Source organism: Balaenoptera borealis (assembly GCF_965194805.1).
Source record: "Balaenoptera borealis genome assembly, chromosome: 2".
Lineage (NCBI taxonomy): Eukaryota > Metazoa > Chordata > Mammalia > Artiodactyla > Balaenopteridae > Balaenoptera > Balaenoptera borealis.
In genome coordinates this window covers 182,534,610-182,562,393 of record NC_138867.1, presented here as the reverse complement: position 1 = coordinate 182,562,393, position 27,784 = coordinate 182,534,610, and the positions used below count along the sequence as shown (strand labels likewise).

The 27,784-nt window shown below is 45.3% G+C and overlaps 1 protein-coding gene across 7 annotated transcripts in view; it reads right to left on the bottom strand.

Moving 5' to 3' along the window:
* The window catches only part of LOC309624072 (zinc finger protein 555-like), a 49,914-nt gene that overhangs the window by 14,710 nt on the left and 7,420 nt on the right, over positions 1-27,784 (bottom strand). For 3 of the 7 annotated variants that reach the window (XM_082381673.1, XM_082381674.1, XM_082381672.1), the window contains 3 exons: positions 10,441-10,567; positions 9,823-10,006; positions 6,953-9,061 (listed from right to left, as the gene is read on the bottom strand). In XM_082381673.1, coding sequence (XP_082237799.1) covers positions 7,495-9,061; positions 9,823-10,006; positions 10,441-10,567 — 1,878 coding nt within the window. In that variant the 3' untranslated portion in view covers positions 6,953-7,494. Of the gene's footprint in view, positions 1-1,219; positions 3,203-6,952; positions 9,062-9,822; positions 10,007-10,440; positions 10,568-19,036; positions 19,077-20,892; positions 21,049-27,784 lie in introns of those variants that run through there. The other 4 variants (XM_082381676.1, XM_082381675.1, XM_082381677.1 and 1 more) reach the window with 4 other exon arrangements.

The following is a 27,784-nucleotide window of genomic DNA, read 5'->3' as shown; positions in this document are numbered from 1 at the left end:
CCTTCTAGTCCGGCCTCCCTGGACCTCACTTCCGCTTCCAGCCGGTAACCATGTACTGAGGCCAGGCGAGGGGTTGGGAGGTTTCCCGAGGCTTCAACCTCCCTTCCTTCCCCGACCATGGCTGCCACTGGGAAGGCAGCTAGGTGCTAAGGAAATCACAGCGAATGCTGAGAGACTTAGTAGAGAATATGACAGCTAAAGAGGGATTGCACACCTTGGCAGCCCCAATGCAGTTCCTCCCTGAAAACAAACGGACAACCAAAACCCTCTGTATCGTCAGGTAGTGAGGGGCCTGTTCTTGGAAGAGACCTAAAGCAGAGTGGCTGGCTGGAGCATCCTTGACAAGGGATGTTGGTCCTTGACTCTCAGGGCCTCAGGCTCTTATCATGTGGTGGTGATGTCCCCTTGGCAGTTTCTTATGGTGAGTGCCTTTGAATGTTATGCACGGTGAGGGCTCATCATTGTGAGGTCCCTTCCCTCACCAGGTCGGCTGAAAGACCCTCCTTTGGGATTTGTTTTGAGTGCCAAGGGACATCACTCTGCCACATGGGAAGGGGGTGAGAACTGTATGGGTCTGTTATGAGCTTTGAACAAAACCCTCATTGTTTGTAAGTATGTAAGTATCTGAACCTGGTCATTCAACAAGCGTTTATTGACCACCTATGTACCAGGTCCTGTTCTACATGATGGAGATGCAGCAATGAATAGACAGACACACACACACACACACACACACACACAAAGTCATGGGGATGTAATGAACAGCAAGGTGACTATAGTTAATAATACTGTACTGTGTATTTAAAAGTTGCTAAGAGAGTAGATCTCAAAAGTTTCAGTACACACACTGGGGAAAACCCAGAGACAGAGAAACACTACAGTCATCCATGCAGTGAGATTCACAGACAATCGGCACTCCTGTCAGGACACAGGAACCACCACTCAAACACCTTAACCTTCCCAGACAAATTCATGTGGTGGCGTGACAAAATCACACAAACTTTGTCACTGGGACATACACGTGGACACACTCAGACACAGACACACAAATTCAGACACACTGGCAAAGATGATGTCTCCAGAGAAACTAATACACTCCCAGAGATACAAAGCCTACGGCCTCTGCGACTCCCCCACTCCCCTACAGCTCTCTTTACTTAGGACTAACCAACACCTGATACGTCATCTATTTCACTTGTTATCTCTCCTCCTGGTACAGGGACTACACGCTTCCTGAACCTGCACAGTACAAAACGCCTCTCTCCCTAAGAACCACAAGAACCCAACCTGTGGGAGAAGTGTCAGGGGCCCGATGTGGCTTGGGTTATGATGTTCCAGCCCCCCACACTGCTGAGGATTCTACCAGCAACACACTCATCACTACCTTTACCCTTTGTCACTTTGCTTTCCAACTGGAAACTCAATGCGGGCAGCAATGGTGTCTATCTTGTCGACTGGCAGCCATGTGTCCTGCACTGTCGTCCCCTCGGCAGCGCTCTCTGCTGGCCTCATGTGCCCGTAGACTCCACTCTGTCCGCCCTGGATGGCCCCAGTGTCCTCCCGGAGACTCCGAGGATGGGTGCTTAGGGAGCGCGGACTACACATCTCCAGGCCACAGAGATAAGTCTTGCTGATGCGCAAGAGGTGGTGACCCGACTTCCATCTTTCCCTGGGCAGCCTGTCAGTCGCCCCACCCACGAGCACCTGCGCACTTCTGCGAAGTCTGCGATCCCGGGTGTCTCCAGCAGCGTTTAAGAGGCGGTTGCGTTGCATGCCGGGAGGAGTCTGGGAGCGGGGCTCTGGGCGTCTGCGGCGTCTTTTTCTGAGATCTCCATTTCCCACAGGCCACAGCGGCTGAGACTACGCTGAGCGCAGGCATTGGTAGAAGTGCGCATGCGACGCGGCGGGGCGCGACCCAGAGGGGAGGTGGGGGGGAGGCGCGACCGGAAGTAAGAAGTTTGAGCGGGATTGGCGCACCTGCAACCTAAATCCTCCGGTGGTGGATGATCATGGGGCAGTGGGTGTATGCGCGTGCGCGCCGACGGGCAGGCCATGTCTGGAGGTCCCTTTGACGTCCCTGGAGGTTTTGAGATTGGTGTGCACCTTGGAGCTTGTGGGCGCTGAGCTGATGCTCCTGAGGAAGCGGGGGTTGCTGTGGCCACAGGCCATCTGTCGCTTTGTCGCAGGTTCTGCTACTGCTGTGTTTCTGTCATCTCCCAGCCCCATGCGGCTGCCGCAACGTTCCACGAGCGGGAGTGTAGAACCCTCATGATGTCTCCCAGCAAGAAGTCACAGGACCCGGCCTAATGCAACTTTAGAGCTGGATGGCCTCCAGACAGGCCCAGGAAAGACATGACGCTGATGCCCAAGGATTAAGAGGCCCCCAGGCGGGTCTGTTGGGAAGAACTGTAGGGGCACTTTTATGGTTCAGACCAGAGCATTCCCAGAGATCTCACTGGAGGAACCTGGCATAAACTCGGAGAAAGATTCCAGGAGCCCTTTCACTTCTCTCCTGTTGTGCAAGGCTAAGGACAGACGTGGTCCTTGCGGGTGTTTCATAACTTTAGACCGAGTTCCAAGAATCTGTTTGGCCCCAAGTCCTTCTCCCCGCCCCTTCCAGGTCCTTCAGCATTTACTGAGGATTCCAAGATGGGGGTGAGGTGGGTGTCAAGGTTCAGGAGTTTTAAAATTCCCTTAGCAAATGAAGGCTTTTTTTTTCTATTATTTTTAATATACATGCAGTAAAATTCGCTATTTTAAGTGAAGTGCCATGAGTTCTTATAAGTGCAGAGATACACCAACACAGTCAAAATGAACACGCCATCACCCTGAAAAGAACACAGGTGCCCATCTGTTTTCAAATGCCCCACCCATAATCACTAACCTGTTTGTTTCCTGTACTCTTGTCCTATCCACATCTCATAAAAGGAAAGCCTTCCTTTGTTAGGAGTCTTTTTGTAAAACTTGATGCCATTTTTCTAAAATTCAGAAATCACACTTGCCTTCCAGTGTTCTAAATGTCCAACACTTCCCAATAAAGATTAAGCAGAACTAAAACCTTCAAACCTGACATTCCATTTTTATGAGCTACATGAGTTTGGGCAACTCTGTGCTCCCCGTGCTTGTCATCATCTGAATGATAGGAGGGAAGGAGGTACAGATGATTGTCAAATCACATCAAACTATGGAGTGCTATGAAAACCTAAGTTAGCATGGAAAAAAAATGAGAGGTTAGACATCAACTGCTCTTTAATAAAAATAACTGACTGCTTCTGTTCTACCAATTAGTTTTAGCCAACCTCAATTACTTACGCTTTCTACACTCACCAAACACCAGCCCAAATCGGAAAATATATTCTTTCAAACAACCTCTGACTGGTACATCCCACTGTCTATGCATTCATTCAAATTGCTTTAACTCAATACATTCAGTTTTCTTTGATCAAACCAATGTGGTCCTGGTGGCTTTTGGCTAGAGACCATTGACAAAACCATTATTTAAGCTTTTATTATTAACAATGAATAAGCAGTCCATTTAATGACAGATGTTGAAGTATGTAACAATAAAAATGTTTATATGACAAAACACCTTAACTTGTATATGCCAGCTAATACTGTCTCAGACTGTATAATGCTTAAATTAACAATATTAGTTGATTTAAAATCCATAATTGCAATGGAATACTTTAACATATTCTCAGTACGTGAAAAATAATAACATTTGTTAGTATTACGGGTCGAACTGTGTTCCCCCCAAAATTCGTATGTTAAAAGTTCCAGTATCTCACAGATGTAGAGAATGGACATATGGACACCAAGGGGGGAAAACTGCGGTGGGGTGGGGATGGTGGTGTGCTGAATTGGGCGATTGGGATTGACATGTATACACTGATGTGTATAAAACTGATGCCTAATAAGAACCTGCAGTATAAAAAAATAAACAAAACAACTAATACTAAACTTTCATTGGGTTATTTGTATGGAAACATGTTAATATAAATGTTTCAGACATTACATGAAATTTCTAAAAATCTTATATTTGTATTTGTATGGAAATATGTATGGAAATATGTTAATATAAATGTTTCAGACATTACATGAAATTTCTAAAAATCATATTTGTATTTGTATGGAAATATGTATGGAAATATGTTAATATAAATGTTTCAGACATTACATGAAATTTCTAAAAATCTTATATTTGTACTTGTATGGAAATATGTATGGAAATATGTTAATATAAATGTTTCAGACATTACATGAAATTTCTAAAAATCTTATATGTTCTGGTATAATGTTATAAGTAATAATCCTAGTTATTACTTTAAAATGTATATCTCAGAAATAACTAATTTTCTTGTCAACTGCATTATTATGAACTGTCATCAAATCTTTAACCGTGGTCATTTTTAAGTCTTTTGTCATTTACAGACAGTTCTGGGTGTACTCTGATGATTTTGCAAATATGTTCCTATAAAAGGGTTTCATCTTCAAGAAATACATGGAAGGGCTTCCCTGGTGGCGCAGTGGTTGAGAGTCTGCCTGCCAATGCAGGGGACACGGGTTCGAGCCCTGGTCTGGGAAGATCCCACATGCCGCGGAGCAACTGGGCCCGTGAGCCACAACTACTGAGCCTGCGCGTCTGGAGCCCGTGCTCCGCAACAAGAGAGGCCGCGACAGTGAGAGGCCCCCGCACCGCGATGAAGAGTGGTTCCCGCTTGCCACAACTACAGAAAGCCCTTGCACAGAAACAAAGACCCAACACACCCAAAAATAAATAAATAAATAAATAAATAATTAAAAAAAAAAAAAAAAAAAAGAAATACATGGAAAAGACTCTGACAAGTACAGGTTTCTGGTAACGGACTGTACTGCTGAACTGAATGAATAAGCATTTTCAGAACTCTAATGAAAAACTGATGAACTCATAAAAGTGCTAACAAAAGATCAAGATGAAAAAAAAAATTTAATTACATGGGACTGAGTGAACTGATGAGGATGAGTATAATTTTTGTGACTTTCTGTCTGAATTAAAAAAAAAAAAAAAAAATTCCACAAGGACTCAGAGGCAAAGAATATACAAATCAATTTTCACTGCAAAGTAAAGGAGCTGTTACAGTGGAGGATTACTGGACTGAATGTCAATACTATGACATAGTATGAGTGTGTTTCATGTTTGGTAATTGCAATCATTGTTGCTTTTGTTGTGGTCATCCATGTACAATGCTTGGTGTCAGTCGATTTATCTCTTGTAAAAATAAAATACAGTGTGTGTGTATGAAAAAAAAAAAAAAAAAAAAAAAAAAAGTTCCAGTATCTCAGAACATGACCTTATTTGAAAATATGGTTGTTGCAGATATAATTAGTTAAGATGAGGTCATACTAGAATAGGATGGGCCCTAACCCAATATGTATGGTGTCCTTATAAAAAGAATGCCATATGAAGAGACAAGCATGCACAAGTAGAATGCCATGAGAAGATTTTTTTTTTTGAGGGGGTGCTGCATTGGGTCTTCGTTGCTGAGCGTGGGCTCTTGTTGCAGTGTGCGGGCTTCTCTTGTTGCAGAGCACGGACTCTAGGCACGCAGGCTCCAGTAGCTCTGGCATGTGGGCTCAGTAGTTGTGGCGCACAGGCTTAGTTGCTCCGCGGCATGGGGGATCTTCCCAGACCAGGGCTCGAACCCGTGTCCCCTCCATTGGCAGGCGGATTCTTAACCACTGCACCACCAGGGAAGCCCCCATGAGAAAACTAGTTACGTTTGTTGCAAGCCAATGAGCTAACAGAAGCTAGGAGAGTGCTGGAACACATCCTTCCTTAGCACTTTCAGAGGAAGCATGGTCCTCCCAACATCTTAACTTTGGACTTCTGCTTCCAGAACCGTGAGACAAAAATTTCTGTTGCCCTAGCCACCCAGCTGTGTGGTGCTTTGTTACAGAAGCCCTAGGAAACTAATACAGTTAGTATACAAATGATTTGCAAACATAGTAAACAAGATATTTCTAAGACATACCTACAAAAGATTTTTCTTGAAAATAAAACACTGTTTTTAGTGACTTAGACTCAAACATAATAATTAAACCCATATCAAGGAACTGCATTCAGCTCTAACAGACATCTCCCCAAAATTACGAGGAAGATGTTTGTTCTCACGTAGGACTGAGTCAGTGCATTTAAAAATACAGTAAGGCTTCCCTGGTGGTACAGTGGTTAAGACTCTGCACTTCCACTGCAGAGGGCACAGGTTTGATCCCTGGTCGGGGAAGTTCTGCATGCCACATGGTGCAGCCGGGAAAAAAAAAAAAAGAAAAAAGAAAAAGAAATACAATACCTTAACAAAGTCCCATGCACTGTTTTGTTTTCCTGCAACATTGTAGCTTTTGTGGTAGAATCACGATCAGAGAGTCACTAAAAGTTTTGAGAACAAAGAGTTTGCTACACAAATTAGACCTTGTAAAATATGTTAACATCTAGAGAAGAGTGGAATCACAGCATCAGAGATCACTAAACATGAGTCTGAATTAGTGGTCTGCAGGACATGTTAGGGTTTGTAGGAAAATCCAAATTGTGAGTGCCTGACCACATGACTGAATCCCTGACACCAAGCTCTTGGAGGTATTTATGGAAGCCTATAACTCTGAGAAAAATAGAAATCAAGTACTTGGCATTTCTTTTGATGATACTCTTGATTGGTAAGGCCAACAATCAGGAAAACAGGCTGAAAGCTGGTTTCCAAGTAGCCCCTATGCATCTCTCTCTGATACTTTAATGTGGCTGCAAAAACTTAGTAATAGCTTCATTTCTGCCTTCCAAATCTCATGCCAATAGGCTACTGGTAAATTCCAACAGAATCATAAAGGGAAGGGATTCTGGGAACTGTAGCTCCTAATATTACCCATGCTGACATAACACAATCCAGAACTCTGTATCTCATGGTCACATCACAAGCGTCTCTTAAGTAAAAACCCACTGTTTAATTCGCTATCACAAGCAAGGACAAAGCAAAGGGCAAAAGCTGAAAGTAACAATTCACATGAGACTGTACACTTGGAAGAACTCTGCATAATTACAAATTTCTGCCAACTATTTAGAAGAAAAACAGAATAAGGCTCCACTGGCCTACATAAACAAAGATTCTCTCAATCCATGGTGGAAAACATGTAACGGTTGACAATCCAGAATCTGCCACACTAAGCCAGTAGGAAAATCCAAACAAATACCACAGTGTCATGGTTCCAATAACCTCTTAAAAGACAATTTAAAGAACTAACGTATTAAAACTACTTATATATTAAAAATACACTTCAAATCACCCATGAGTCCAACAAACTGTAAAGATAAATGTTTTATTTCCTAAAACATAAGAAAAAACACTTCCTGCAAAATTTACGTACTGTAGCCAAAAGAGTACTTCAGCAGTTAATTTTCATCTAAATGTTTATTTGCAAAAGAACTGGAAATACACTCTCTATGGGTCCACTTTAGTGATGAAGGACTCATAAAGGCAATACCAGGTTTACAACTTTTGTAAGACTTCTCTCCTGATGTGAATTTTCTGAAGCACTGTGCATGAATTCATTTGCAGGAGGATTTCCCGAGTTACATACATAGTGTTTCTTGGTAGTATGTATCCTCACATGTCTTCTTAAGGATGAGGAACAACTGAAGGCCTTTCCACACTGCTTACATTCATATGGTTTCTCTCCAGTGTGCATTCTCATATGTATTGGTAAAGATGAGGGCCATTTGAAGACTTTACCACATTCCTTACATTCGTAAGGTTTCTCTGCAGTGTGTGTCCTCACGTGCTGTTGCAAAAGTTCAGGCCAGCTGAAGGCTTTCCCACATTGCTTGCATTCATAAAGCTTCTCGGCAGTGTGCCTTCTCATGTGTCTTTGTAAGGAGATGTGGCAACTGAAAGCTTTCCCACAGAGCTTGCATTCATATGATTTGTCTCCAGGATGCATTCTCACGTGCTCTCGACAGCAAGCAGACAAACTGAAGGCTTTCCCACATTGCTTACATTCGTAGGGTTTCTCTTTAGTGTGTGTTCTCGTATGTTTTCGCAAGGATATGGGCCAGTTGAAAGTTTTTCCACACTGCCTGCACTCATAAGGTTTCTCTCCAGTGTGCACTCTCATGTGTCCTCGAAAGGATGAGGGGTGGCTGAATGCCTTACCACACTGGTTACATTCATAGGGTTTTTCTCCACCATGCGTCCTTTCATGCCTTCGAAATGACTGGGGATAAATGAAGGCTTTTCCACATTGCTTGCATTCATAGGGTTTCTCTCCAGTGTGAATCCTTTCATGCCTTCGAAAGGATTGGAGATAAATGAAGGTTTTCCCACACTGTTTACATTCATACGGCTTCGCCCCCGTGTGTGTTATCATGTGCCTTCGAAAAGCCGAGGAATAACTGAAGGCTTCCCCACATTCCTTACATTTATGTGGTGTCTCCCCAGTGTGCGATATCATGTGTCTTCGAAAAGTTGAGGAATAACTGAAAGCTTCCCCACATTCCATACATTTATAGGGCTTCTCTCCAGTGTGTGTTATCATGTGTCTTCGAAAAGTTGAGGAATAACTGAAAGCTTTCCCACATTCCTTACATTTATATGGCTTCTCTCCAGTGTGAGTTCTCACATGACTAGTAAGACTTGAAAAATCAATGAAGGCTTTCCCACATTGCTGACATTCATAGCTTTTCTCCGCAGTATGAATCCTTATATGCCGGTTGAGGGAAGAAGTACGAGGAAAAGTTTTTCCACATAATTTACACACATAGGGTCTCTCTCCACTGTGGGTTCTCACATGCGTCCTTAGGTGTGAACGACAACTGTAGGCCTGCCCACATTCCTGACATTGATACGGTTTGTGTCCAGTGCAAACAGCGATGTGACTCTTGAGGGATGAATGATGCGTGAAGACTTTTCCATCTGTACTGCATTCATACCTTTTTACTCCAGTAAGAGTTTTCTGGTACAGGTTAAGATTTGGAGTCTGACTGAAGCCTTCCCCACATTGATCATTACTTTCATGGAGTCTCTCCACCACATGATTTCTGTTAAAAATGAGAAGCGTGTTATCAATGATTTGATTAATAATGATTTATTAGTAAGTACGAGAATTACGTTTTCACCAATTTCAGTGGATGGATAGATTTTCTCCCTGACTTCTTTTTTTTAAAGATAAATTTATTTATTTATTTTTGGCTGGGTTGGGTCTTCATTGCTGCGCGAGGGCTTTTTTCTAGTTGCGGTGAGCGGGGGCTACTCTTCGTTGCGGTGCACGGGCTTCTCATTGCGGTGGCTTCTCTTGCTGCGGAGCACAGGCTCTAGGCACACGGGCTTCAGTAGTTGTGGCACACGGGCTCAGTAGTTGTGGCTCGCAGGCTCTAGAGCGCAGGCTCAGTAGTTGTGGTGCACGGGCTTAGTTGCTCCACAGCATATGGGATCTTCCCCGACCAGGGCTCGAACCCATGTCCCCTGCACTGGCAGGCGGATTCCCAACCGCTGTGCCACCAGGGAAGCCCTATCTGAATTCTTTTAAAGTGGAATGAACTCAATGCCACAGAAGGGGGCTCAACCACAACTATTACAAAAACAATGTTTCTTAAACATGGGCTCTTCTGTTGATTGTTTCCAGCTGTTTCTATCATTCAACATCAATGTCGCATTTAAGAAAAAAAATCATCATGAAAATCTCTATGAATAAACAAATTTGATCTAGGCTTACATGTGTTTTGTTTGTTTGCTTTTTAAACTTTATGACATACTAAGATTCCCTCCTGGAATACTGCTTTCTCTCATGAGTGCGACTCACCTCAGATGTCTCCCTTGATCTGTGTGCTGATCTTCAAGGCTGAGTTCTTCCCAAATTTTTCCTAAGACGGAGGCCAAGGAATTATTTCCAGTGAACTTTGATATTTTATGCTCCTTGGATATTTTATTCCCATAAATATCCTGCTGAGAAACTGAACCATTGGCCTTAAATTGAGTCTCATCATCTGAAAGCAAAAAGGGAACAAATCTTACAAGAAAGGAGGTACCTGTTAGCCAAAAAGGACACTGAGGAGTTTAGCTATGTCAAGACTTCATCAATAACAAGTATGAGGGGTCAAAATGGTAAGCACTTTAATAAACACAGTAAAATTCTCATAAGGTTCAAAAACAGACCTCACTGGGCCCCCGAAGGCCCCATGAAATCTATATCCACCAATGATGCTAAGGGAGCTTTCTTAACAGAAAGAAAAACTCAGTTTAATACATAGATTCTCAGTCTCATGGGGAGAAACTATTAGATTCTAGCTCTATGATGGTTATGACCATGTCTGTCTTATTAGTTAACGTATTCCCTTTCCACAGTCCAATTCTTGGAACAGTGATGTGCCAGAAATGCTTGTCTCTAAATGACTAAGTGAAGGAATGATGTCATTCTTACCCACTGAGGCCAGGTTTCTGAAGTTTTCCAGCATCACATCTCTGTAGAGCTCCCTCTGAGCAGAATCCAGCAAAGCCCACTCCTCCAGAGTGAAGTCCACGGCCACATCCTCAAAGACCACCGAGTTCTGAAACACCCAAGGTATGTGCAGGAGCATGGGTGAGACTCACAGCATTGAGCAACTGGACGCAAGTCACAGGAAGTTCAAACAAGATTCCATGGTCACCTAACATCTACTCTGTGATCCAGTCATCACACCTCCTACTTTATGTCCACACTCATAGATTATCCTCATAGATTTAACAGCACTAACACACTGAACTTATCTCTACACTTTTACTGTGACCATTCAAGTCTTATTCTTCTCTAACCAAAGGGTTTAGACCACATTGGAGAAACGAAAAAAATGCTATACAAATGAAATAATATTTGCATTTTAAGACCCATCAATCCCTTGTGACACAAGCGACTTTAGCTCCTTCTTACTGTACAACATCCAGAAGCACGTGAAGCCCAAGGTCAACCTGCATGAGGTTTAAGGAATACAAACACAATGAAGGACTGGGAACTTTTCCTTCTCTTTCCGCCACCAAATATGAGAGGCCCATGGGTCTGTGGGAACCCAACTTGCTGCAAGGGCCTGCTAGCCATATTGCCTTTTTTTTTTTTTTAACATCTTTATTGGAGTATAATTGCTTTACAATGGTGTGTTAGTTTCTGCTGTATAACAAAGTGAATCGGCTATACGTATACATATATCCCCATATCTCCTCCCTCTTGCGTCTCCCTCTTACCCTCCCTAACCCACCCCTCTAGGTGGTCACAAAGCACCGAGCTGATCTCCCTGTGCTATGCAGCTGCTTCCCACTAGCTATCTATTTTACATTCAATAGTGTATATAAGTCCATGCTACTCTCTCACTTCGTCCCAGCTTACCATTCCCCCTCCCCGTATCCTCAAGTCCATTCTCTACGTCTGTGTCTTTATTCCTGTCCTGCCCCTAGGTTCTTCAGAACCTTTTTTTTTTTTTCAGATTCCATACATATATGTGTCAGCGTATGGTATTTGTTTTTCTCTTTCTGACCTACTTCACTATGTATGACAGACTCTAGGTCCATCCAAGCCATACTGTCTTAAAGAACTCCAGGCTATCAGGACAATCCAACTGGCTGAATGAAATATTTCTTTTGAAGAAGTATTAATTTTAACATTTTTGTGTAATAGTTATCACCAGCTCAGTTTCTACTCTTTTCCTCTGTGTATTTTCATGAAAATAGGAAGTTAGAACTGCATACGTTCCCTACACTCCTGAGCCAGTGCTGCTGCCCACCAGTTCTGAGGTCACACACACACACACACACACACACACACACACACACACACACACAGTTACATGATGCCAAAACAGCTCTTCTACCAGACCCATAAAAGAGTACTCTTGCTGACCTTGAGGATAAGGTTAAGAGTCCTACTTTGCAAAGGACCTTAACATCAAAAACATCTGACAGTGGGCTTCCCTGGTGGCGCAGTGGTTGAGAATCCGCCTGCCAATGCAAGGGACACGGGTTCGAGCCCTGGTCCAGGAAGATCCCACATGCTGCAGAGCAACTAAGCCCATGCACCACAACTACTGAGCCCATGCGCCTAGAGCCCGTAAGCCACAACTACTGAGGCGTGCGTGCCTAGAGCCCGTGCTCCACAACAAGAGAAGCCACTGCAATGAGAAGCCCGCGCACCGCAACAAAGAGTAGCCCCCACTCACCGCAGCCAGAGAAATCCCGTGCGCATCAACGAAGACCAAATGCAGACAAAAAGAAATTAATTAATTAATTTAAAAAAGAAAACATCTGACAGCAAATTTAGCCTTGAGTATAAAATACATAGAGCATTCAGCAGTGCTTTCCTACGAAGGAAACACTCCCTTGCCTCGAATTCCAGGAGACAGTGATTCCACACAAACCATCCTAGAGGCTGCACTCTCAATTTCTCTCACGTCCACGTCCCTCCCCTGGTGGGCACATAAGCGTGTCAGGCCAACCCCTAAGCACAGGGACCACTGAGCTGCATGCCTCCCTTAAGCCATGGTTTTTTAAAAAGTTCATCAACCCACTGACATCCATGAGCGGGGGAAAGAAAACACTCTCATGTAATAATCCTGATGCCAGTACTTAGTATATATTCAACAGAGTAGCCGCATAACAGGGATATCCCTACTGTACAGGGAACAACAGGAGCTTCTGGAGCTTCTGGAGGTGAGATGCTCTCCATACAGTTATCTGTAGTGTTTCCTCTACGTAGTGTGCAGGAAAGGAGTTGACACTGCAAACCTTAACTTTATCATTGGCAATGACTGCTGGCAAGGTTGGCCTTGGCCAGTGTGTGGGAACTTTAATTTCTGAAGGTTTCACATCACCCTTATTATTACTCCCTGTCTCTGACTGTGCAGACAACACTGTTAGTGCTGAGCAACTGCTTTTTGCCTGGGAGTCTGGGCTTTGGGTCCATGTTGGGCAGAGGATGCTCACATGATCAGCTGTGAGCTGATAAAAACCCCCGGGGAACTGAGTCCCCAATAAGCCTCGGGTAGACGGTATTTCACATGCTGTCACAACTCATCGTTGGGGCTATCAGGTGTGTTATGTGTGACTCCACTGGGAAAGGACTCTTAAAAGCCTGCATCTGGTTTCCTTCAGATTTCTCCTCATGTGCCTTTTCCCTTTGCTGATTTTGCTGTGTTCTTTTGCTCTAACGAATCATAGTCATGACTCCAACTATATGCTGTCACGTGAGTCTTATCTGCAGGACCTAGGGGTGGCCTTGGGGACACCAGACACATTAGAACTGGGATTTGCTAGAGCAACCCCGATTCACTAAAATATGACAAAAGCACTGTCTGGGAAGTGGGAGGGTGAAGGGGGAGGGGATGGCAAACCTTTGGGGCAGGGTGGCTATGGAGTCATCTGGGGTATGAAAGGGCAGCTGAACTGTCTGGTGTGAGGCTAAAAGTTGATTGAGGTATGGGAATTCCCTGGCTGTCCAGTGGTTAGGACTCGGCGCTTTCACTGCTGGGGCCTGGGTTCCATCCCTGGTCGGGGAACTAAAATACCACAAGCCGTGCCGGGGCCCAAAAAAAAAAAAAATGTTGACTGAGGTAAAAATAAGCAATCCAACTCCAGGAGGGCTGGCTTACTGGATATACCAGCTGCCTGTGGACATGCAGGCCAAGTGAGAAGAAAATCAAAGTTCAGCACAGGTAACACCTTTGATTTTTGCTCTCTCTTCCAGGCAGGAGGAGAAAGGGCCCCCAAGTTCCCAAAAGTGAGCTTTGGATAGGCAAAAAATGTTAAAAGATTGTACTGCATCAGGAGAAAAAAAGTTAAATCAGTTCCTAGAGCTGAAGCAAAATTTTAGACAAACCAAAGGGGAGGGGATAGCCAGCCTTTCTTCAGCCTAGCTGCTGGGCCTCCTGGCCCACCCACATGTGCCAGCCAGGATCTTCCCAGCTATAACGCTATCCCTGTAAACGCTAAATACGTTTATAGGGATAGGCTGAAATCCTAACCCCTGATACCTATAAATGTGACCTTACTTGGAAATAAGGTCTTTGCAGATGTAATCAAACTAAGATGAGGTCATTAGGATGTGCCCTAATCCAATGACTGGTGTCCATAGGAGACAGGGAAAATGTCATGTGAAGACAGAGCCACACAGAGAAGGCAGCAGAGGAACAAGATGGACGCAGAGACTGGAATCATGCTGCCACAAGCAATGGAACGCCTGGGGATACAGAAGCTATAAGAGACAGGAAATGACCCCAGGACGCTAGAGAATTCTGACGGAGCATGATCCTGCCAACACCTTCATTTCGGACTTCAGCCTCCAGAAATGTGAGAGAACACCCACATTGTGGTAATTTGTTATGGCGGCCCTCGGAAATGAACACAAGGTTTGATTGCAATGAGGGAAAAAAAGGGGGGGAGGGATTTTTTTTTTTCTTTACTTAAAATGGTTTTGTTTTGTGGCTACTGCACCTGCTTGGATGGTAAAAACTGGATACTAATGGTATCTGCTTGTAATTTTATAAATGCTAGAGAGATCATCCTCATCAGTGCAAAGAAAAATAAGACACAGCTTCCTTGCTGTTTCTAACTGGTGCCTGGGTTGGAATTTGAACCCTAAGTATCAGAAACAAGATCAGGTCTCCATAAATGATTTTTTACTATGACTTACCCACTGGAGGTTCAAAAAGAGGTAAACAGGGACTTCCCCGGTGGCACAGCGGTTAAGAATCTGCCTGCCAATGCAGGGGATATGGGTTCAAGCCCTGATCCAGGAAAGTCCCACATGCCGTGGAGCAAATAAGCCCATGCGCCACAACTACCAAGCCTGCACTCTAGAGCTCACGAGCCACAACTACTGAGCCCACATGCATAGAGCCTGTGCTCTGCAACAAGAGAAGCCACCGCAATGAGAAGCCCGCGCACCGCTACGAAGAGCAGCCCCTGCTCGCCGCAACTAGAGAAAACTCGCGCGAAGTGACGAAGACCCAACGCAGCCAAAAATAAATAGATAAATAAATAAATAAATAAAATTTTTTTAAAAAGTGGTAAACAAAATGAAAAGACAGGCAATCTTTAAGTAAAGATACACTTTTGGAATTTTAGGTAGAAGTTTTCAGTTTGCTAAAAAGCTCTTTTGAAAACCTATTTCAGATGACCTTCAGAGGCTGATTGCCCAGCAGGGACTTAGCTGGGACTCTAAGGCAGACAAGACAAAAAGGGCTTAGGACAGTCTCAATGCAGGGAGAAAGGTACCTAGTCCTGTTGACTTTGCTTTATTCTTGCAGTCAGAAATCACAGCCATGAGCAGACTATACACCAAAGCCTGGGAGGCCTCCTAGTGAATCTCTGAACCTAGGGTGGTCATGGGGACTGCTACAGACTGAAGGTTTGTGTCCCCCCAAAATTCAGGTCAAAACCTAATCCCCAATGTGATGGTGTTTGGAGGTGGGCCTTTTGGAGGTGGCCAGAAATGGGATTCGCCCTTATAAAAAGGACCCCAGAGAGCTCCCTGGACCCTTCTGCCGTGTGAGGACACAGTGAGAAGACGGCCACCTACGGACCAGGAAGCACTCACCAGACACCGAATCTGCTGGTGCCTTGATCTTGGACTTCCAGCCTCCAGAACTGTGAGAAACAAAGGTCTGCTGTGTATAAGCCACCCAGCTTACAAGTGCCCCAGCTGACTAAGACAGGGACTCCCAACACACCTAGCTTGAAACCATCAAATATTTAACACTTTACAATATTAATTTTTTATCTTATTTTTTTGTTTTTGTGGGATTTTTTTCACTCCTTTTGTAAAAATTTTCTGTTATATTACAATATTAATTTTTTAAATGTGCCATTGAGCACACATTATATGAGAAAGACAAAGAGCTTTGCACACATTAGCTCATATATACTTATAATAACTCTGTAAAGCAGACATGATTAAAACGAGTTCACAGCAGAGGAAACGCAGAACAATGAATTAATAACATCGTGCCAGCTTGGCACACTTGTCCTTCTTTCACACACACCTCACAGTTCTTTTGCTAGTGTGACTGTTACTTCCCACTGTGATGAGGAGATAAGCTAGCTTCTGCCGGGCGCTGTGGAGAGCAGCCAACAGAAACATCCTATTCCATCCTTACATCTCACACTGCTTCTCCTGCCAAAGCCCCGTGCCCATGCAAAAACGCTTTGTTTGAAGACCTGACCTCTGGCTCTTTCATTTAGTAAAATTTATTTAGGTTACAGTACTTGCAGGCACTAGGGCTACAGCACTAACAAAACAAAAATTCTGAACCACGTGGATCTTAAATTCTTTTGGAGGAAAGCAGTAAATAAGCAAATCAAATATAATTACTAAGGAAAATGTGGCAGAGCAAGGGGATTTGGAGGGGTAGATAGATAGATAGATAGATAGATATAGATATAGATATATACATATATATAGAGAGAGAAAGAGGGGGCAGAGATTTTCACGTGTGTGTATATACACGTTGATATCGATATACATATATATGAATGAATGGCTGTAGGGCAGAGTAAGGGAGAACAGTAAAATAACCATTTGAGATAAGACTGCAAACTGGCACCTAAAAATCAAAAACACAAATATATACATATACATACACACATAATTATATATAATTATATATATCTTCATGTAATTCAACATACTCAACATGTTGGTCATATTTGGTGAGTGGCAGAGGGGCCTGCCACTGGGGTTCATTTCAAGTCTTTTAAGAAAGCTTGTTCTACATTTAGGGCTGAGTTTCATTTAACAAAGGATTACTTTTTTTTACATATTTCTGTCAACTGTACGTATGTCACATGCATTTTCCTGCACTGATGTTATATGATACAACAGAAAACTCTAAAATCAATTCACGGGATTTACCTGTAATCATCTTAGAGTTGCTGAAAGCCATTTGATAATATTCAACAGTCATACATAAAAAAACACTCTTACCAGTGGGGAATAGATGGTAATGTGGACGACTGGATAAAGGAAAATGGACAAAAGAATATTCAAACGAGACCAAAGAACATATAAATGGTATGAAGTTCACTGTTTTCTCCAAGACAATTAGGTACAAATGAAGTGTGGACAGCTGACCTGACTCTTAGTCAACATTACATTAGCAATCCAATCTGGAAAATGCGCAAATGTGCAATGCCAGGAGACACTTGTCTTAATGCCTAACTCAACAGCTGCACATGTATGACACTAACAGAACACAAAGATAATCGTACAATAAGATTCTGAACAAGATCTCAGGATAAAAATTCAACATAAAAATAAATTTCATTACCTTTCTAATTAATAGCAACAGCAAGTTGGAAAGTTCACTTTAAAAAGATAACACATACATAAACAAATGGGACGTAATGAAATTTAAAAGCTTTTGCACAGCAAAGGAACCCATAAACAAGATGAGAAGACAATCCTCAGAATGGGAGAAAATATTTGCAAATGAAGCAACAGACAAAAGATTAATCTCCAAAATATACAAACAGCTCATGCAGCTCAATATCAAAAAAACAAACATCGCAATCAAAAAACAAACATCGCAATCAAAAAATGGGCAGAAGACCTAAACAGACATTTCTCCAAAGAAGACATACAGATGGCCAACAAACACATGAAAAGATGCTCAACATCACTAATTATCAGAGAAATGCAAATCAAAACTACAAATGAGGTATCACTTGACACCGGTCAGAATGGCCATCATCAAAAAATCTACAAACAGGGTTTCCCTGGTGGCGCAGGGGTTAAGAATCCGCCTGCCAATGCAGGGGACACAGATTCGAACCCTGGTCTGGGAAGATCCCACATGCCGCGGAGCAACTAAGCACATGTGCCACAACTACTGAGCCTGTGCTCTAGGGCCCGCGAGCCACAACTACTGAGCCTGCAAGCCACAACTACTGAAGCCCATGCGCCTAGAGCCCGTGCTATGCAACAAGAGAAGCAACCACAATGAGAAGCCCGCACACCGCAACGAAGAGTAGCCCCCACTCACCGCAACTAAAGAAAGTCTGTGCGCAGCAACGAAGATCCAGTGCAGCCAAAAATAAATTAATTAATTAAAAAAATAAATCTACAAACAGGACTTACCTGGTGGCGCAGTGGTTAAGAATCGCCTGCCAATGCAGGGGACACAGATTCGAACGCTGGTCTGGGAAGATCCCACATGCCGTGGACCAACTAAGCCCATGCGCCACAACTACTGAGCCTGCCCTCTAGAGCCTGCGAGCCACAACTACTGAAGCCCACATGCCTAGAGCCTGCGCTCTGCAACAAGAGAAGCCACCACAATGAGAAGCATGCACCGCAACGAAGAGTAGCCCCTGCTCGCCACAACTAGAGAAAGCCCACGCACAGCAACGAAGACCCAACGCAGCGAAAAAAAATTGATTAATTAATTTTAAAAACACTTAACTTAAAAAAAATCTACAAACAATAAATGTGGAGAAAAGGGAATCCTCATGCACTGTTGGTGGGAATGTAAATTGATACAGCCACTATTCAGAACAGTATGGAGGTTCCTTAGAAAACTAAAAACAGAAGTACCATATGACCCAGCAACCCCATTACTGGGCATATACCCAGAGAAAATCATAATTCAAAAACACACATGCACCCCAATGTTCACTGCAGCACTATTTACAATAGCCGGGACATGGAAGCAACCTAAATGTAGAACATGTGGTACATATATACAATGGAATATTACTCAGCCACAAAAAGGAACAAAATTGGGTCATTTGTAGAGATGTGGATGGACCTAGAGACTGTCATACAAAGTGAAGTTAAGTCAGAAAGAGAAAAATAAATATTGTATATTAACGCATATATACTTGGAATCTAGAAAAATGGTATAGATGATCTTATTTGCAAAGCAGAAGTAGAGACACAGACAAAGAGAAAAAACATATGGATACCAAGGGAGAGGTGGGGGTAAGGAACTGGGAGAATGGGATTGACATATATACACTATTGATACTATGTATAAAATAGATAACTAATGAGAACCTACTGTATAGCACAGGGAACTCTACTCAGTGCTCTGAGGTGACCTAAATGGGAAGGAAATCCAAAAAAGAGGGGATATATGTATATGTATAGCTGATTCACTTTGCTGTACAGTAGAAACTAACACAACATTATAAAGCAACTATACTCCAATAAAAATTAATTTTAAAAAAAGGAAAAGATAACACATACAGCAGAAACTAACACAACATTGTTAATCAACTATACTCCAATAAAAATTATTACTCAAAAAAAAAAAAAAGATAACACATACCATGGTAAAAACCAAATTGAAGTAGTACAAAATCAGTTTAATGAAGGCTATAAAAAGAACCTAACAAAAATTTTAAAACATGAAGGATAATAACACAGCAAAATGAAATAAATGACAAGATGGCACATGTTCCTAAAAAGAAATCCGTGTTACCAAGATATCAACCCTCCCAAGACAGTCTTTATAAAATTCCATAAAATTGCCAAACCAGATGTTTTTTAGGATTTGACAAATACCAACTTTACACACAAATGCCCCCAAACAGGCAAAATACTCTGAAGAACCAGGCAGGAATCCGTCTATCACACTGCAAGGGTTATAAAGCAGCAGGAACTCCTGACAGGACGGAATTGGCAAAGGAATGGACGACTAAATCTACAGAAAGGAACAGAGCCCGAAGCAGGCCTGTGTCTACGGGGCGGGGGAGACCTGATTCACCACAGGGTACCCACGGGGAGCCAAGCAGAAATGATAGACACTTCCACACATGGGACAGGACAAACTGGTATCTAAGTAACATTCGTGTATTCCCACCTCTTCCATGGACAATACCCAATTTACTGCAGATTTAAGCAAAGTGTATCGCAGATAATAAAAAACAACAGTATCATCTACTGTCACAAATTAAATAACTGGTATTTTTGGTGAATCTTTAAAATTCACCAATTTCACCTACCACGCTATGTGGTACTGTATTCACTTCTCTGCAGCTGTACAGGAAGGGACAGGCCTGAGAAACTTACTACAGACTGGAGGAGATTTTAAAAGAATGTTTAACAAACGTAATGTATGACATTCTTTTTTTTTCCTGAAACTCACTCCTTTGAAAATACTTTATCTTATGTTTCCTGCTATACTAATTCAATGTATTTTACACTTGCTGAAAATCTGAGGTTCCAGTAAGTGAATACATCTTTTCAAGGTGAAAAACCCAGGGAGGGGCTGTGTTGAACTGGTACCCAGACACAGATGACTCAGGGTCAAGTGCAGCCACGCTACCACGAGGGGCACCCCTCCCCCACTGCTCACTAACGTGCTCCCTGAACAAAGGACACTGGCTGTGTCCCCGCTGTGTCGCCAGTGCATTTGGCCTGGGGGGTGGGAGGGGGTGAGGGGTACTGCCCCATCTCACGGTGGGCTTTCCTTGACCTTTGCGTTAGTTTTTCTCCCTTCACTTGTGAGAACCCAGGGAGCAGGAATCATTTCCGTCTTTTCCCCTCAGGCGTCCGGTCAGCTGACAAGTAGTGTCCCTCCAGGGAATGAGAACTGGGGCTGGGGTCATTTAGGACGGAGGACCTACCAGGAGACGCCCTCCCAGCCCCGGGCCCCCAAGCAGGTCTCCCCAGGCTCCCCGCCCGCCCCCGCAGGCTGTCGGCTGGGAGGAGACGACCAGGGGCTGATGTTCCCGGACCCCCGGGAGGAGGGCAGTTGTGCACATCTAGGTCACCCAGATAGTCCTGAGACACCGGTCCCACAAGCGGGGACCGGACAGGACGCCGGGACCCCACCCCGCGACCGCTTCCAGCCGGTTCCGGACGGTTCGTAAAAGCCCCTCCCGGTCTCGGGCCCCGGTCCCGCGGACTCACCATCTCCGCCGGGCTCCCGGCTCTCCCGGGCGTCCTTGCCGCGGCCCGCGCAGGTCAGAGATACCGGGACCGGACACCTGGGCCCGCACGGCGCAGGTGCGCAGGAGCGCCACGACTGGCCGAGAACTACCCGCTCACGGGCTGGGACCGTGCTCTGACTGGACGGTGCTCCTGGCACTCTCTTCCACCTGGCTCTTGATTGGGAGATGCTTCGCGCCTCACCGTTCTGATTGGACAGTGCTTCGCGCATTGCTACTGCCCGGGCCCCTGAATGGACGGTTTCCCGAGACCCGCCCCTGGAGCCCCTGATTGGACAGTTCTCTGGGCCCCGCCTGTGAGCGCCTGATTGTTCCCCGGGCACCGCCCCGTCGCATCTGATTGGACATTCCTCCCAGGCCCGCCCTCTGGTTATTGAGGCCTTCGTGACACATTGCGGACCGACCCGCCCGCGCGGGACGTGGGCTTCGAGCAGAACCCACCCTCGGGCGGTCGAACCCGGCGTCCTCTCACAGTTCGGCGGCCCCTCCTTGTCCTCCTCCTGGACCTGGAAGTCCTGATTCAGTTTCCACGCCCCTTGTCCGGAGCCGGGACTGGACAGGATGGGACGGGGGAAGGAGCGGGTCTAGTGACCTCCGGGGTCAGGAGTCGGCCCGGCATTGAGGTCACCGTGGAAACATATATTTGTTTGAGAACGAAGACGCTCAGTGACGTCACATTCTGCCTGTCAGCGTTTGGCTTGATTTTAACGTGTGACCCTTGACACGGGGAGGCCCCGCCCTTCGTCCCCGCCCCCACCACTGGGGCTTGAGATCAGCAACCGAAGGCCCCAGGGACCTTTCCCCCGTGGGAAGTCAGACCCGGAGGCCACAGCCCCGCGCAGGACTGGTATCAGCACATCCACAGGTGTGAGATGCCACAGTTCTCAGGTGTACATTTTACACTACAAGGAAGTTTATGTCTGATCAGGTTTTTAGTGCATCCCCGGGGAATTTTGAAAACGACAAGGGTCTGGTATTTCATAACAGTACGAAGGTACTTAATACCACTTTTTTTTTTTTTTAATAATTAGAAACACTTTAAATTCCTAGCCTCTTGGCGACCCTTAAGTATCAGAGCCATCCAAGCACGTTGGCCTTCGAATCTTCTCAGCAAGAGTGGATGATCACACAACTCTTAAGTAGATCAAAATTAGATGAAGGTTATTTTTGGTGCAACTTTTTCTGTCGTGAGCTTCCTTTACACAGCAATGGTGTAAATAGCATCAAATTGAATGAAAAGTTTGTTAAATGCAGCCATAAATAATTATAATAAATATATATCAAGTAACTTTACAGCACACATTTTTCAGGGCCAAGGTTTGGATCTGTCTGGACCTCAGTGTGCTCTCTGGGAGAAGCAGTCCTGTTACAAGCTGTACATTTAAAAATGGGTAAGATGGGGGAATTACCTGGTGGTCCAGTGGTTAGGATTCAGGGCTTCCAAAGCAGGGGGCACCGGTTCTATCCCTGGTTGGGGAGCTAAGATCCCTAAAGCTGTGCGGTGCGGCCAAAATTAAAATAGTTAAGATGGTAAAAATATAAATAAATAAGTACGTGGTAAATTTCATGTTATGTGTATTTTTTTAAACGGTTTTTTTTTTTTTTAAGGCTGTGATATCCTTGAGACAACTGAATTCCTACTTTTTTTTTTTTGGCTGCGTTGGGTCTTTGTTGCTGCGCGCAGGCTTTCTCTAGTTGCGGCGAGCAGGGGCTACTCTTCGTTGCGGTGCGTGGGCTTCTCATTGCAGTGACTTCTCTTGTTGGGGAGCACGGGCTCTAGAGCACATGCTCAGTAGTTGTGGTGCGTGGGCTTAGTTGCTCCGCGGCCTGTGGGATCTCCCCCCTGCAGTGATGGAACCCGTGTCCCCTGCATTGGCAGGGGGATTCTCAACCACTGCGCCACCAGGAAAGTCCCTGAATTCCTACTTTAACTTATATAAAACAACAACAAAAAAAGCTTATATAAATTTAGGATGGACCTAAGAACTCTTAATACACTTACTAGATGGGGGCTAAACACCTACTGCATTTAATATGCCTGCTTCTTTTAGAAAACATTCTCTCATTTGACATTAAGTGGATGCCCAAACTCTGATATCGTTTGTCATTTTATTTACAGACAGAACTTTAAAAATTCCTTTTTTAGGAATTCCCTGGCAGTCCAGTGGCTAGGACTCTGAGCTCTCACTGCCGAGGGCCCGGGTTCAATCCCCGGTCGGAGAACTAAAAATCCCACAAACCGTGGGGCATGGCCAAAAAAATAAATAAATAAAATAAAAATTTCTTTTTTACGGTTTTCAAAAAGGTTTTAGATGCTTTCATAAAAATGAGTGTTTAGAGAATTAACATATAAAAAAGCTTCAAGGCAAAAATAAGTTACTCATTGGATTTATAAACTATTAAAAATGAAATATATACTTTTAAAAATATGGGTTAATAATGCATACCGAGTTTCAATAAATCAGCATGGAATTTAGAAGTCTGCCTTAAGATCGGGTCCTGGCATGGCCCTCAAGCACTCCTGTCTGTTTGCCATAATGTGTTCAGAGATCTAGCCTGTGAGCCTCACACATAAAGAACACGTCATTTCATGTATTAAGGTGAAAAATGAGGCTGGTTTCTGAATTCTTCACCAAACACCCATTGCCACAAGAGAGCAGAGTAACACGTGTGGCCATCTGAGGGAAAGGAGGGGTGATGCAAGATATTTAGGCCACGCTGGGATATTATTCATGCACAGAGGTAACAAAGACATCCTAAACCAGGCAAGCAATGAGGGGCCAATCCCTCTCCCTCCTCCAGATTCCATCCCCCCTCCAGTTGGCAGAAGCTTCTGGCAAAGCAGAAATGCGGTTTGCAGTGTTTTCACCCACATCACAAAGCAAAGGGTTTGTGGGTTGGTTCAGTCCATAGAATTAAAGGTCCCCAAAGATGTCCACATCCTAATCACTGGAACTTGTGACTGTCACCTTAGGTGGCAAAAGGGACATTGCAGGTGGGATTAAGGCCCCTGAGACAGGGATAACCCTGGATTCCCTGGGGGGCCCAGTGCCATCACAGGGTTCTTATAAGAGGGAGGCGGGAGGGTCAGAGGCAGAGACGGGAGATGCCGCGCTGCTGGCTGTGAGGATGCAGGAGGGGCCGCGAGCCAGGGATGCGGCGCCTCTAGAAGCTGGAAAAGGCGGGAACTGCTCCTGCCCTGGAGCCTCCGGAAGGACCCGCCCTGCCCACACCTTGAATTTGGACTTCTGCCCTGCAGAGCTGTGATAAGAATAAACTGGCTACAGGCGTTCCCTGTGGCGCAGTGGTTGGGACTCAGCGCTTTCACTGCCAAGGGCCTGGGTTCGATCCCTGGTCGGGGAACTGAGATCCCGCATGGCCAAAAGGAAAAAAAGGGGGGGTTGCCCAACCAACGTCCAGAGGAGGGAGTTCAGATGGAGCAGAACCCAGAAGTCAGACTCCACTAGTGCCTGGTGGGCACCTGTCTCTGGCTTACAGCCCAGGGACAGACAGACGCCGGGCCCGCAGTAAATGCAGCACGGACCACTAGCACGCGGGTCGGCCGGGAATGCTTTCCCCATTTCTTGTTGAACTAGTGATTCTAACTTCTGGATCCGTGAGTATGACCTTCCCACTTGAGAAGCTCCTGCTGCTTCTTCGTGATTGTGCTGCTCCAGGGTCATGCGATGGAGGGTCTATTACTGACTTTTCCTGGACAACCTCACAGGGTGGTCATGAGGGCTCATGAGTTCACGTGGGTCGTGGCCTCTGCTGCCCGCAGAGCCAGAGAGCCTAGAAGCCACACTGAGCAATCTGTCTGACCAGGGAGACCCTCATCCAAAACCTGAGGTCCGTAGATACTGGTTCTTTGGTGCCATGAGTTGGAGTTCCACGTCACAAAGCACAGAGGGGTAAGGAGTGGGGTTTGCTACCTGCCCCAGACTCACCTGCTCCCGGAAATACTCGGGGAGAGCCGAGTTTGGGGAAGGGAGGAGGATGAAGGGGTGGGGGATGACAGATGCATGGTACCTGGCTGGCTGGGCTGCTGGCTGTCCTGAGAAGGAAAAGCTACCTGTGGAATTTGACAGGGACAGACCCGACCTCAGGAAGGTGGGTGTGATGGAGTGCTGGATCCCCTGGCGGGTTTGGGCCATTCGGGCTAAAATGAGGGGATTTAAAAAAAAAAAAAAAAAAAAAAAAGCAAGTACTGGTGATGCCTTTGGTCTTTTCCCTCTCCCAGGAGGAGCAAGGGCTCAGACATTCCCAAAGGAGGCGGCGTGAAAGTGGACAAAACATATTCAATGTCCCTGTTGCCTGTTCCTCCTATCAGAAAAAAACAGCCTTCTTCCCCCAGTGGCTGCAGCTGCTACAACCTCCCCAGGCCCCCTGCATTCCAGCTGGTGGCTTTAATGTTAACCCTGCAATCGCTGAATCACTGCAAGGGTTGAGTGAATTTGCAAGGAAAAAAATGTCAATGGCTCTGTATTGTACGGCTCTTAACATAGGATGCGTAATAAAAAATTAGTGTGAAATATTATTGGTTTGCACTTATTAAATACAATAATATATTTATATTATAATAATTATAAGCATTATAGTATTACTATAATACATTATTCTGATTATTATAATAAATGATATAAATATATTATTATAATTTCATTAACAGAGAGATCATTCCAATCAGGGAAAGGTGGGAAAAAAAGTCTTAGTGGGACACAACTTCTTTGCTTTTTGCAAAGCTCCGGGCTGAAACCTGACCGTGTCCGTGTGGGCTGTTTCAGCCAGGCTGACCTGAGAGCGGGTCCAGGCGCAAAAACCAGGACTTCGACTCAAGGACCAGAGCAGATCCAGGACACCTCACCAAGGTTTCTAACTATGAGAATCTCACGGATGCTGCGGGGACCATCTGGGAGACTTGCAAACGTCCACGAGAAAGGGCTTGTTTCCCTAGGGGACCTGAAACCGAACTGTGGATCAGCCCTGTTTTTCTGATGTGGAGAATAATTATGCTCAGTGAAATAAGCCAGACACAGAAGGACAAATACTGATTCCACTCATAGGAGGTCCCTAGAGGAGTCACATCCACAGAGACAGGAAGTAGATGGTGGGTTCCAGGGGATGGAGAGGGGCTGGGAAGTCAATGTTTCATGGGGACAGAGTTTCAGTTTGGGAAGATGAGAAAGTTCTGGAGGTGGATGGTGGGGATGGTTGCACGACAGTGTGAATGTACTTAAAGCCACTGAGCTGTGCGCTTAAAAATGGTTAAAATGGTAAACTTTACATGTATTTAACCACAATAAAATTTTTTTTGAAAGAGGAAAAATGGTTAAGATGATAAATTTAATGTTATGTGTATTTCACCGAAATTTTAAAAAATATAAATGTTTTAAAGAGGATGGCACCTGGCGGGGGGCCCTCCCTGCCCTATGGGAGAAACTGCAGGGTTTTCAGGTGGTGCAGAGATGCTCCAGGCCCTGGGAAGGAAGCACAGCCGCCCTCCTCTGGGGATACAGTGCACCTCTCCCTACACTTAGGAGCCCGAGTGCCTGGACCCAGACGCTCATGGTGAATTCTCCTGTCTTTCCCACAAAGCAAGGGCACTGCGCTTCTGACAGGTGTGTTCCCTCTGGACATACTGGGTGCCTTTCGGGGGAAGAGGAAGCCCCACTGGGGCCAGGGGAGCAGGCACCCAGCAGCCATCCTCTCCACCCTCCTGGGCAAAAGCAGCTTCCCGGGCAGGAAGGGCTGCGGGAGAGGAAAGGCAGAGTGAAGACCAGACCCAGCCTGTCCCCAGACCCCAGAATCCCCTCCACCACTTGAGATGACCCCCGCCACAGAGGATGGTCATGGAAGCCAGGACAGGCCAGGGGCCTTAATGGCTCCATTTTCTGGATGAAGATACAGAAGGTCTTGGAAGCACACAAGTTCTACTGTGAAATGCTCTGTATTAGCGTCCCGGGGCGGCTGTAACAAATGACCACACACTGGGGGGCTTAAAACATCAGAAATTTATTTTCTCTCAGTTCTGGAGGCCGGAAGCCTGAGATTCAGGTGTGGCAGAACGCCCCCTCTGAAGGCTCCAGGGCAGGGTCCTTCCTGCCTCTTCCAGCTTCTGGGGGCTCCAGGCGTCCTTGACTTGTGGCCCCATCACTCCAGTCTCTGCCTCCCCTTCTTCTGTCTCTGTGCGTCTCTCTCCTCTTCTTATAAGGACACCAGCCATTGGCTTAGGGACCCCCCCTCCACCCACCCCACTCCAGGATGACCTCATCTTAACTAATGACACATACAAAGACTGTTTCCAAAAAAGGTCACATTCTGAGTTTCTGGGTGGACGTGAATTTGGGGGCGCGGGACACAATTCAACCCAGTGGGACTTCCCAGGCCCACGTTTTGGAAGGCTCAGTTCAGAACCCCCATCCCCAGGCTCTGCATCAATCAGATTCACCTCTCCCTCCCCAGAGCCGAATCCCTCTCCGCCCTCCTCTCTCCTCTCGGATTCTTGGCCAAACTGCCCAAACTGCTCCGTGCTGTAGCAGGAAGGATCTAGATGGGCCTGCCCCGCCTTATGAGAAGCAGAAGCACGGGGTCCTGAATGCCCGTGGGGAATTCTGAGCTCCCCACATACCCAGGGGACCCCCTGCCTTCCAGCGGGAGAGCTCCAGGTGGATCTGGGCTCTGCTGATTCTGGAATTCTGCACAGTGACAGGACTCTGTCCTTGACCAAACGTTAGGCCCCTCTGATCCCTCGTCCCAACTAGGCTTCGATCTTTGGGCTCCCGAGTTTGTCCCTGCATGGCACAGTTTTGGCAAAAACCCTGCTAAGTGACTTCAGCGAGAACCCTTGCCCTCTG